This window comes from Cetorhinus maximus, chromosome 7 (assembly GCF_964194155.1).
Source record: "Cetorhinus maximus chromosome 7, sCetMax3.hap1.1, whole genome shotgun sequence".
NCBI lineage: Eukaryota > Metazoa > Chordata > Chondrichthyes > Lamniformes > Cetorhinidae > Cetorhinus > Cetorhinus maximus.
In genome coordinates, this window is record NC_135885.1 from 91,378,566 (window position 1) to 91,390,784 (window position 12,219).

The 12,219-nt window shown below is 40.2% G+C and overlaps 1 protein-coding gene across 6 annotated transcripts in view; it reads right to left on the bottom strand.

Annotated features, from left to right (window-relative positions):
- tdrd3 (tudor domain containing 3) overlaps positions 1–12,219 on the bottom strand; it is a 152,900-nt gene that overhangs the window by 83,121 nt on the left and 57,560 nt on the right. For all 6 annotated transcript variants that reach the window (XR_013577131.1, XR_013577132.1, XR_013577133.1 and 3 more), the window contains exons 9-10: positions 8,689–8,848; positions 3,596–3,721 (exon numbers count right to left, since the gene is read on the bottom strand). Coding sequence is in view for 3 of the 6 variants with exons in the window: in XM_078545865.1 (XP_078401991.1) it covers positions 3,596–3,721; positions 8,689–8,848 (286 nt within the window). In the remaining 3 variants the exon portion in view is untranslated. The remainder of the gene's footprint in view (positions 1–3,595; positions 3,722–8,688; positions 8,849–12,219) is intronic.

Here is a 12,219-nt window from a genome sequence, read left to right on the forward strand (position 1 = left end):
GATGCAGAAAGGATGTTTCCTCTTGTGGGAGAATCTGGAACTAGGGGTCACTTTTTAAAACTAAGGTGTCACCCATTTATGGCAGAGATGAGGAAAAGCTTGTTCTGAGTGTCGGAGTCTTTGGAACTCTCTTCCTCAAAAGGGCGGTGGAAGAAAAATCTTTGAATATGTTTAAGGCAGAGGTAGATAAATTTGTGATAAGTAAGGGGATGAACGGTTATTGGGGGTAGGTAGGAATGTGGAGTTGAGGTTAAAATCAGATCAGCCATAATCTTTACTAAATGGTGGAGCTGGCTCGAAGGGCTAAGTAGCCTACACCTGCTCCTAATTCCTATGTCAGTGGCTCAAAGTCCTGGAGCTCCCTTCCTAACAGCACAGTGGATGTACCTACATCAGATGGACTACAGCAGTTCAAGGTGGCTCACCACCATCTCCTCAAGGGCTATCAGGGATGGACAACAAATGCTGGCCTTGCTAGCAACACTCACATCCCATGGAAGAATTAACAAAAAACATGACTTTGTTACCTTTGGGCCGAGTATTCCAATGCACTCCTTGCTGACCTCACACGTTCTACCCTCGGTAAAATTGAATCATTCAAAACTGCTGACAGTGTCCAAACTCGCATAAGTCCCATTTGTCCATCAGCCATGCTCGTTGACTTGAGAATAACTCCCGGTGAAGCAACACCTCGATTTTAAAATTTTCTTCCTTGTTTACAAATCCTTCCATGACCTCACCTTTATTGTAATCTCCTCCAGCCCCACAACCCTTGAGATATCTGCCTTCCACTAATTCTAGCTTCCAGAGCACCATCTGATTTTCATTGTTCCAATATCTGTGGCTGAGCCTTCAGCTGCCTGGACACTAAGCTCACAGAATTAATGTCACCTGGTTCAGGTGTTTGCATGCAATCAACACCCTCTCCTACATTAAGAGGTTCAACTTCCTATGGAAGTTCGAATTAACATCCTCACCACCTAGAAGATTTGAAGCCGATCAGTAATTGTAAAGCTTCCTTGTGAATGAGACATTTGCAATGGTATTCTCTTGGCTGAATTTATCCCAGGGTTGACCTTTCATAGTTGTACGTAAAACAGCAAAAACAGCTTTTGCGTGCACCATTCATTGAAAAGGATGCTGAAACTGGCATTAAGTGAACTGAACTAACTGAATTGCACAAAGATACTGCCAAAACCATCTAGAACAAAATGGGATTGATGGTCAAGCCATTTTCAAAAAATGAATGAATAAGTTAAGAAACATCCATAGAACTCATTTTAACATATAAATCATGTACAATGAATTTGGGAAAATAAAAGTGCCAATAAAGCAGAGAAAAAAACCCTTGGCTGTCAACACTGCTCCAACCATAAGAATGAAAACTTGGATGACTCCTGTGCTTTACTAACAAAGGTTATTCTAAAGAAACTGCCCATGCTTTACGAAACCAAATAAACTTTTACCATTAATACTTTACTTGAAAATAAACAAACTACACTATCATCGAACTAGAAATCATTGCCACTTTGTTAAATATTTGCTATCAGCTGCATCAATGGCCCAAACTTTGCTGAAAAGTTGCGCCATCTAAGGCGTAAGCCATTATCGGCCCAGAAATTGCTGCAGCAGCAAATTTTAGAGTGTGCAATGTGAACTTGATTATTTTTCCCTTCAGATAGTTTTATTCACGTGCCATAAATTGCTGCAATTGGAAATTCACAATGGTATGGCAATGCCAACAGGGCATCTGGTACCTCAGAAATGTCAGGTCAAGGTTTAAACAAAGCAAGAGTGTTTTTCATAAGCACGCCTTGACAACTGAATGACTTTTAACCTTGCTTGTTCATTCTTTTGTTTGTGACCAAGAGAAAGACCATAAATCATGGCTTTTACAGGGTCATTGCAACATGAATTACCAGCCTGGAATGATGGAGATAAGATTCATTTCTATTTACTGTGCAAATCCAGCAAAAAACACTTGATGAACATGGAGCTTCTATTTCTGCTCAATTAATGCAGAGTAATTTGTGGTAATTCACAAATCATGGCATAGTTCTTCCTCACTGAAATTGCAGGGTTTGATACACAACCAACAACAGCAGGTGCCATGAACCCACACATTTTTTCAGCAAGTTCTGGCCCATTATTGTCCAGACACCGCTGGAAATTGTGTGGCTGACTTCTGCCATTATTTGTCATGCCATAATTTCCTGAGACTTGTGCATGTCTCCACAAAGATACCCTTGGAAAAAATTAGCTCTGCCACACAACAAAATCAATGGCGATCACAAACGTGTTGAATTAATGCTACTTTGATCACGGAAGCCACTTAGATAGTTATAGAATGGAGAGCTAAGAATAAGTATTCAATTGTTCATCTCGTTGCCTATGTGAAAGATAAACATTTCATAACAGCATCATGAATTTAAGCAGATATACACACACAATACACTATCATACACAGAGAGGAAGGCAAAGGTCTTCATTTTACAAAGAACATAATGTTTACTGTTGTCCCAAACTTGAAGATATCTCAAAAACAAAACACGGGGCTGTATTTTCTAACATATAAATCAGCATCGAAACCTATAGGATTACCTCCCAAAATGCAAGAGATCCTGAGCATGTATTTCATTACAGGCTTCCATTGATGTCAAATGCACAAGCTCAATAAATACTCATGTATGGGTCACACTGGTCAGGAAGAATATCTGGCTTAAACCAACTCAAAAGGATTTATTTTATTCTTTCATGGGCTGCAAATGTCACTGACAAAAGCCAGCATTTGTCACTAATTACCCTCAAGGTGATGATGATGAGCCACCTTCTGCAGCTGCTACAATCCATCTGGTGGAGATCCACCAACAGTGCTGTTAGGGAGTTCCAGGATTTTGATCCAGTGACACTGAAGGAGTGATGATATGGTTCCAAGTCCAGATGACGTGTGGCAGGGAGGGGAACCTATGGGTGGTGGTGTTCCCATGCATCTTCTGCCCTTGTCCTTCAAGGTGGTAGAGGTCCTGGGTTTGGAAGGTGCCGTCCAAGGAAGCTTGTTGAGCTCCTGCAGTGCATATTGTTGTACACACTGCTGCCACTATGCGTCAGTGGTGGAGGGAGTGAAGTGTTTGTGGATGGGTTGCCAATCAAACGGGCTGCTTTGTCCTGGATAGGATTGAGCTTCTTGAGTGTCACTGGAGCTGGACTCATCCAACAAGTGGACAGTATTCCATCACACTCCTGACTTTTACCTTGTAGATGGTGCACAGCCTTTGGAGAGTCTGAATGCAAGTTACTCACTGCAGGATTCCCAGCATCTGAACTGCTCTTGCAGCCACTGCATTTACATGGCTAGTCCAGTTAAGTTCCTGGTCAATGGTAACTCCCAGGATGTTGATAAGTTGATGGGAGAGTCGAGGAAAACTAGGGATGAGCAATAAATGCTGGCCTCTGCAGCGACATCCATAGCCCACGAATTCTCAATTTAACATAAACTAGTTATTATTTTCAACGAATCTTGAACTAGGCAAGTTCAAAAGCAATCTCCAATTTAAACATGCTTCTTCCTCATGGTGCAAAAAATAAAACCACCTACCTTCAACACTCAAGGAGCTCATCTTTGATTCTAAGAAGTCAAACAATGTGCTGGGTGCAGATGGTCTCGCATTTGCTACACCATCATCTTCTTCAGGTCTTGATCTGCCTCGGCCTCTTCCCTTTCCTAATCAATATCAAACAAAAGAAAGTTTTTCAATTAAAAACAAACACATTAAGTGAACACTGTGCATTCGGCCTGAGTACATTTATAAATTAAATACAACAGCCATATGCATTTGAAACAATAGTTTATTGATGCTACAAAAACTGCTAGGGCCTTTTAAAAAAAAAAACTGGCTTCTTGAATGAAGCGGCAGCTAATTGCAAACGTCTGGTGCAGTATTCAGCCAGAGAAGTCAAGTAGCTAATCCTCATCCTTACCATTGCTATCTCTACACTTCACTATTCAAATGCTCTCCTGGTCGTGCTCCAAACACACGCCCTCCATAACTTAAGCTCATAGAAAACTCTGCTGCACGTATCCTCATTCACAGATTTCCATTCACTCATCACTCATGCTCACTGGTTCCTGATCTAGCAATGTCTCAGATTTTAAAATCCTAATCCTTGTTTGCATATCACTCCATAGCCTCACTCCAACCTCATCCAATAATCTTAAACCAAAAAGCTATTTTGGAAGTATGACTGCAGAGTAACTAAGGTTGCGAATGAAACATCCCAGGATATTTGACCTTTAGAACAGGTAGGCCAAACAGAGAAGTGGAAGGTGAGGGTGGGGGCAGATGTAGCTCTGAAAATAAAAGATGAGATAAGGACAAGGTAAAGAAAATATTCTGGTTTGGAGAATCAAAGTGTTGAAACAACCTGGCAGTAGATAGAGCTTTAAATTAATGAAGGTGAGGGTGGTGGGGCAGGGAGGCAGAAGGGTTGAAGAAAGGATAGATTCAAAAGCAAATAGAAATGTCAGGTTGTTGAGTAAATGAGTGATTTAACTAAAATTATACAGAACATGTCAACGAAGGACAGGGAGCTTAACAAAGGTAATGGGGCATGACTGACTATGATGATATCAGTGAAAATTAGAAAAAAAGTTAAAGTTATTCGAGATAAAACAGGCAACTCAACTGCAAAGACAAAACTAAATGGGTTGACCTAATAGCAATTATAGAGATGTGGCTGCGGAGCGACCAAGTTTCGGAATTAAATATTCTCGGGTACTTGACTTGCATAACTGAAAGGCAAAATGGAAAAGGATAAATGAAGGTAGCCCTCATGATAAAGGATGGAATGAAGACAAGAAAGAAAAAGGGTCTTAGTTCAGAAAACCAATCAAAATCAGTTCAAATGGAGATAAGAAACAACAAGGGACAGAAAACAATTGTGGGATTAGTTTATGGACCCCAAACAGTAGCTTTAGTGTTGGGCAGAGCATAAATTAGGAAATTAGTGGTGCACATAACAAGGCTAATATAGTAATCATGAGGGGCTTTAATCTTCATACAGACTGCACAAAGCAAATCTGCGCTACTGGTGTAGAGTGCGAATCCATGGAATACATTCAAGAATAGTTTTCCTGATAATATTTTGAGGAACCAACCAGGGAACAGGCTATTTTAGGTCTAGTATTGTGTAAAATTAAACCTAGAAGTAAAAAGGGGGCTTTGGGGATGAGTGATCATAACATTATAGAATTTTACATTGATTTTGAGTGATTCAATTAAGGCTGAAAATAGGGTCTTAAATCTGAACAAAGCAAAGTAGGCTGGTATGAGGGGCGAGCTGGCTAAAGTAAACTGGAAAATTAAATTAAAACATGACCACAGATAATGGATAATTTTGCAATGAACATGCCTTTGCTTACAAAATAAAATCCATTGACCCTGGCTAACAAGAAATCAAAGATGTTAAATTAAAGGAAGAGGCTTAAAAAAACTGCCAGAAAGATGAATAAACCTGAGGGTTGGGAAGATTTTATGATTCAGCAAAGGATGGCCAAGAAGTTGACAGAGAGAGAAAATGGTCAACGAGACTAAACTAGATGAGACAAAAAATGATTGTTCGGACTTTCAAAAGTATGTAAAAAGGAAGAGATTAGCAAAAGTAAATATATGTCCTTTAGAGTCAGGGACAGAATAAATTATAATGGAGAATAAGGAGAGACATGAAACAAATGTTTCTGTCATCACCACTACAGCGTACTTAGAAAATCAACTCGGCAGTCATCCCAGATTTATAAAAAGGAAATAGTGTTTGACAAATCTGTTGACAGTTTTTTTTGAGATTGTAACTGGTAGGGTAGATAATGAGGAAACAAGTGCATTTGGATTCTCAAAAAGCTTTCAATAAAATGCCCCACAAGAGGTTCTAACACAAAATTAGGGCTCATGGGATTGGAGGTATTTCTTAGCTTGGATTGAGGATTGGTTAACGGACAGAAAACAAAGTAGAAATCAATGGGCCATTTTCAGGTTGGCAAGTTGTAACATCTGAGAATGTCGAAGGATCACCGAGAGATCAGGCCATATTTACCAGTTTTCAGTCACTCACTTGTTCTCTATGGCATCCTGGATATCGAATAGCAGATGAAATACGAAAAGTATTCACCTTCAAACAGAAGAAACAAGCTGCCTAGCCTGTCCTCAGCCCTCAAACATAAACAAGACATTCATTGTTGATGCGAAGCAACAATGAGGGGCTTTACAGTCAATAATATTATTCCATCCACTAATGTATCAACAGTAAAACTTTTCTCTTTGTTTACAAATATCTCCATTTCAACCAGTCCCCGACAACTCTTCCAAGTTTAGGTCCAAGAGTGTGCCCTCTAATATATCAGCTTTGGCCTCCAGTGAATTCTGTACTCATGTGCAGGATCTTCAACCATCTCAGCACAATTTTCTCCCTAAACCCCACCACCCTGACACTGATTTCCTCATTTTCCAAAGCCCCCTTTAAAACCGCTCCTTAGCCCCACTTCAATCACTTCCCTTAACTCTTGTTCTGTTCTATTTAATCCTTGGGAAATTCAATAAATTGCGATATAAATGCAAGTCATTATCTGACTGGTTGTGGAGCCTGAAACTAGATTACAAAGAGGTCAACTAAGAAAGGCCCTTTGCCTGATCTGAACTTACTCTTCTGGAATGACTCTATAATCCACTTCTCCCCACTCTTAATAATTAAGCGTTTCTTAAATCCTTCTAGTTTGTGGCTTCAGAATCTTACTTGGAAAACTGTTTCACACATTGATGACTTAAAAACCTCTTGACATCAGTCCTAAATGTGTTTCCTACTAGTTTCAACCTTTGTTCCACTGTCATTAATTAATTTGAAATAGCTTGCTGCATTTACCAGTCATGCCATCTCCACTACAGAAACTCAAGTTTCTCCAGTCTGACCTCCTAATTCAGACATGTGGGAGTCATCTCATAGCTCTTCTCTGTCGTGTTAGAAGGATTTAAGGCTCAGTGACAACAAGTGCCAACAGCACAAAAAGTATGGTTTGATCAGCTTTTCCCAAGACTTGTTGCAACCTATATTTTAATACTTCAGCTATAAAATTGAGTACTCATCCATGTAACCAAATATTACTCTTCAGTGAATGAGTATGTTGAATGTACAGTTTACAATAGGATCTACATCTCTTTCAAGTTCAATCTTTAAGGATCAATTTTTTTAAATAGCTGTGTATAATATGTCACACTCCTCAGCATTTCCTCTGCAGCTGTCATGTCCACTTACATGGTTAAACTAACTGTTTTTCTAGTTTCCCTGATGCATCTTTTGATCTAACTGTCACTTGAATTTTGGACTGAACTTCTGGAGGAAAGTTGTAAATGTAAAAGTTCACAGTAAAAATCTATCACTGGAACACTCAGCTCAGGGCTTTTTTCCTCTTTCCTAGCCCCGTAAACTTGGCATAACTTTCCAAAAATCTGTTCACTTTACCTTATATTTGTTCTGAAGAAAAATTTCTACCAATGTGTTGCATTTAAAGAGGAATAAAGCCCATTTTTTAACCCCCAAAAAGTTAACATTGAGCAGAAACACACACAGATCAAAACTGCCACAATTAGATTCTCAATCAAATCATTTACAAGGACCTGTAGGAGGTTTCAACACAAATATAAAAAAAACACAAGTTGATACAGAATTAAAATTTTGTGGTCACTCACATAGCAGGATGTATGCCTCCCCCAACTGTCTGGATTTTGAAGGTGAAGTTCAAGCCTATCCAAACTTAGAATCTGTATCTCTGCATTTAAAAGAGCTGCTATGTATTCAAAGTCTCGCTGAAAATTCTCAGCTTCCCATTTCCTAGAATATTTTTGCACCAATCCAAAAAGTTTTTTCAATATACTAATTCATTCATGGCATGTGGGCATCACTGGCTAGGCAAGCATTTATTGCCCATCCCTAATTCCCCTTGAGAAGGTGGTGGTGAGCCGTGGAGGTGGTTAACTTGTGACTAAAAGAAAATAGGATCAAACCCAAACACAAGAAGAATACAGGCAGCTCATGAGTTCATGACGTCTGCTCTTGTTATGTCAAAAGCAAACACACTAGAAGGCTCAGGGCTTCTACATTTTAGACTCCACACCACCACTGCCCCACACCACCCACAACCCCCACCAACATGATCTTGATCTGATTTTCTTTAATTTTGTGAATATTTTGATTAACCATGGAACGTTTTTGCATTTTTGAAAACCATAGCAATACATTAAACTCAGAAGCCTATAAATTGTACATAAGCAACACAAACATAAACATACAATATTAACAGCACAATTAGCAAAGTAAAAGATCCCAGTTTTCAATATATCTTCAATATTCGTGCTAATATTGCTGCTCTTTTCCAATTTGCAGCTGAAGAAATACAGAACGAAGTAAAAAGAGATTAATATCAGAAGGAAGAATGGAGGAAGAGACACTATGATGATTTCACCATTGATACTTGACATATCCCTAGAAGTGGAGCAGAGTTTGATGAGTACACATTTTTTTTGAAGTATAAATCAAACAAAATTTTTTTAAAAATAAAATGCTGATACAATTGTTCACGTGGGTTCAGCAGCCCCAAAATTACATTTCAATTGTTTTCTTTAAAATATCCTAAGTAGACTTTACCTCTTGCAGGTACATTATGCATAGCTGGTGGTGTTTTGACACTGTTGATAAGAAAATTTAATGCATTTTCTAAATTATTGCTGTGATCCATTAGGGCCTGTCGTGCTTCCTCCTTGCTGAAACCCATTTCAGTTATGTGCTGTAAAGCTCGCTCATCAACCTACAATGGAAAAGGTGTCATTAAAATACATAAAATATATATTTGGTCATTAATGTTCAACAAGTGTGATACTGCACTGCATTTTATTATCTTGCACTAGATTACCAATTGAAATAGATTTGAATCATTCTTTCAACACAAGTATGCTTTCTTGACAGGCTAACTGAGCAGTTATTTCATTTGAAAAGGAACACAAACTGACAATGATATTTTTGAAATAACTGCATGGGAAAAGATTCCTTGCACGTCAGGACTTGGGGAACTGGCATTGCCTCAGCTCAATCTATAAAAGGACCCAACATGAAATGTAGGGACAGAAGTTTCAACCCAATTTTCATATGGACAGGGGCCAGAAGTACAAAATTAAGTGTTATATTTTTGGGCCTTTTCTCACCTTATTACTCTAAACAGGTTCGATTGCCACATCCAAGGTCACTGTACCAGCAAGTTCCAACTCCCTATGCCTTAAAGAGTATCTTCAATAGCCTTGATATCGAGCTAGGTGTTCAGTAACACGGCCAGGTTAATAAAGAAAATGTGACTGTCAATCAGCACCACCTACTGAATTATTCTCTGCTTCCACAAGTCATTCTCTCATGTTCAATAAGCAATAAAATATCGCATCATCAGACCTTGTTTTCAGGTTAAACTATCAAGTTAATTTATTTAACAAAGATTAACAGACAAATAATCATCAGAGCTTTTCCAGGGGAAAGCTGACCAAGTTTCTGAAAAGGAAAAGAAAACATTCCAATTAAAACGCTTCTTCCTTTTAAAACTATTTTTACATTAGGCCTCAAGTTCCTTGGGAGTGGCAATCAGAGTCAGATTGCCACTCCTCTCCTAGTTTTTTTTTAACCTTAAATTTTTCCATCCTGTCTCACCCAACCTTCCAACTCAGGCTGGGTGAGAAGTGGGCATCCCCAGGGCCCAGCTCCAAGGACAGCTCTGTTGAAGGGAAGTAGGCAACGCCCTCTTTTTTATGGCACCAGCTGCCGTGAAACAGGTAAGTTTCAAGGTGCAGCTGAGGTTAAATGTCCTTGACAGGCCTAGGATAAGGTAAGTGGAGATTTTGGAGGCTGTGGGGGAGGTCAGGGATCTTTACGAGAGGTTGGGTCTCGGGGTGGGTTAGCGGGGGAAACCGGATGGGCTGGGCCTTTGGTGGTTTGGGGGGTGGAGGGGGGAATGAGAGTCTGACCTGGCCGTGGTGGGGGAGGGGGGTTTTGGGGGAGAGAGCAGTCCCTGTGCGGGTGAGGGGAATCCCATGGGTTGGGTGGGGGCCATCACGGGGGTGTTGGGGGGTGGTCTGGTCCCTTGGGGGTAGTCGTCAAAGGGGTGGGGGAGAAAGAGTCTTGTGGAGGGTCGGTCTGCATCTGTTCAATAGTCACCCATAAGTTAGAAGAGGTTTTAATTCTAAATTTTTCTGGGTAACTATTGATGTAACCCAGGCAGAACCATCCAAAGTTGGCAATTTAAATCCCATTTTAGAAGGTTCCCAGTAGAAGGCAATTGCCCAGAGGAAGTTTGCACTTCTGGGCAATGGCCATGCAAACCTTACTTGTGAACTTTCAAAGGATGTTCCCCAGCACATCTTTGGGGTACGCCCCCAGTACGACACCCTGGAGCACGGAAGTTACGGCCCATTATGTTTCTTAACATTACAAACATATGAAATAGGAGCAGACGTAGGCCATTCAGCCCCTCAAGCCTGATCCACCATTTAATAAGATCATGGCTGATCCATTTGTGTTTTGAGTTCCACATTCCCATCTACCCCCGATAACCTGATTCCCTTGCCAAACAAGAATCTACCCACCTTTGCCTTAAAAATATTCAGTGACCCCACCTCCACTGCCTTCTGAGGCAGAGAGCTCCGAAGTCACAAATCCCTCAAAAAAAATTTCTCCTCCTCTCTGTCCTATATGGGTGACCCCTAATTTTAAAACAGTACCACCGGCCCCCCTAGTTCTGGACTCACCCACAAGAGGAAAGATCCTTTCCATGTTCACCTTGTCAAGGCTATTCAGGATCTTCAATCTGGTCACCCCTCGCTCTTCTAAACTCCAGTGGAAACAAGCCCAGGCTGTCCAACACTGCTGGAGCTCTGCTTGCCTATGGTACATCTCTAAGTTGCAAACTGAATCTCTCACTCAAGCAGCGAAAGCTCCTTAAATAGTCCCAGTGACTGGGACCTCCTGAATTTGAATAAATGTCAATGCCTAAAAGAACTGATATAGTCATACAAGTAACAGCACAATTATTATAAATTCAGGATTTTACAAGAGACAGTTATGTTTTAAAACGTCACCTTTAACGGAATGTGAAAGGGAATGTTTTGGATAGGGGGACGGTGCTCATATTAAACCTGTATCCAAAGATCAGCCGATATGACCTGGTTGTCATGGGGAAAAGAAACCCAAACCAAAACCAATTGAAAATCGGGTGACAACTTTCATAACTTGAACAGAAAAGGAACAGCTGCTTTTTGGAGGCAGACACAGAGAGAGAAAGAGGCAATGCAGCTACGCTGTCAAGAGCAGGGAAAGTCTGTTCTTGTGTGTTCTTGTCAAATTCCACATTCTCACTGTGACATGGATCGAAAAGTATGCTTTACTGGACTTATTGGTGACTCTCATAATTACATCCCCTAGTTTTGGACTCTCCACAAGTGGAAACATCTTCTCTATATCTACCCAATCAACCCCTTCATAATTTTGAAGGTCATTTCTCAATCTTCTCTGTTCTTTTCTAGAGGAAAAAAGCCAAGCTTGTTGAGTCTTAAAATACCAGATTTAGGAAACAGTGACACACATGCACAAAAGGGTACTGATCTACAATTATTAGTAAGACATAAACACCTGCGTTCATTATTTCCATTATGCCATGCTTCAAATGTCTCAGATGGGTTATATGACCGTCATGCTGGTTTTCAAAGCCTTTACAAACTTGCTTGTGATTCTACAATCTTCTTATTGTATATACCCCTACATAGCTCACTCTGTTCCTCCTCCAAAGGAAAAATTCCTTGATCCTCACTTGCTTTGTTCCAAAGACAACTCCCCAACTCAAGCACAAAAACTACAAGTTAAACAACGTTAAACTATTTGCAGCTGTTATTTACACAGGTAACAAGCACATTACTTAAGCATAGAGAAGATGTTTCACGTGTAGAAAATCTAAAGCAGTGATGGGCAACATGCAGCCCATCAGGGTTCTGAATGTAGTAAGCGGGACATTTTGTTGACCACTGCTCATGCGCAGGGATGCCAGGTTCCACTGGTTTCCATCTGTGTAGTTCTTTTCCTAGCAGTATTACTAAAGTGATACGCACGCAAAACAAGAGCACATGAAGTGAGGTGCGTGCTGATTGC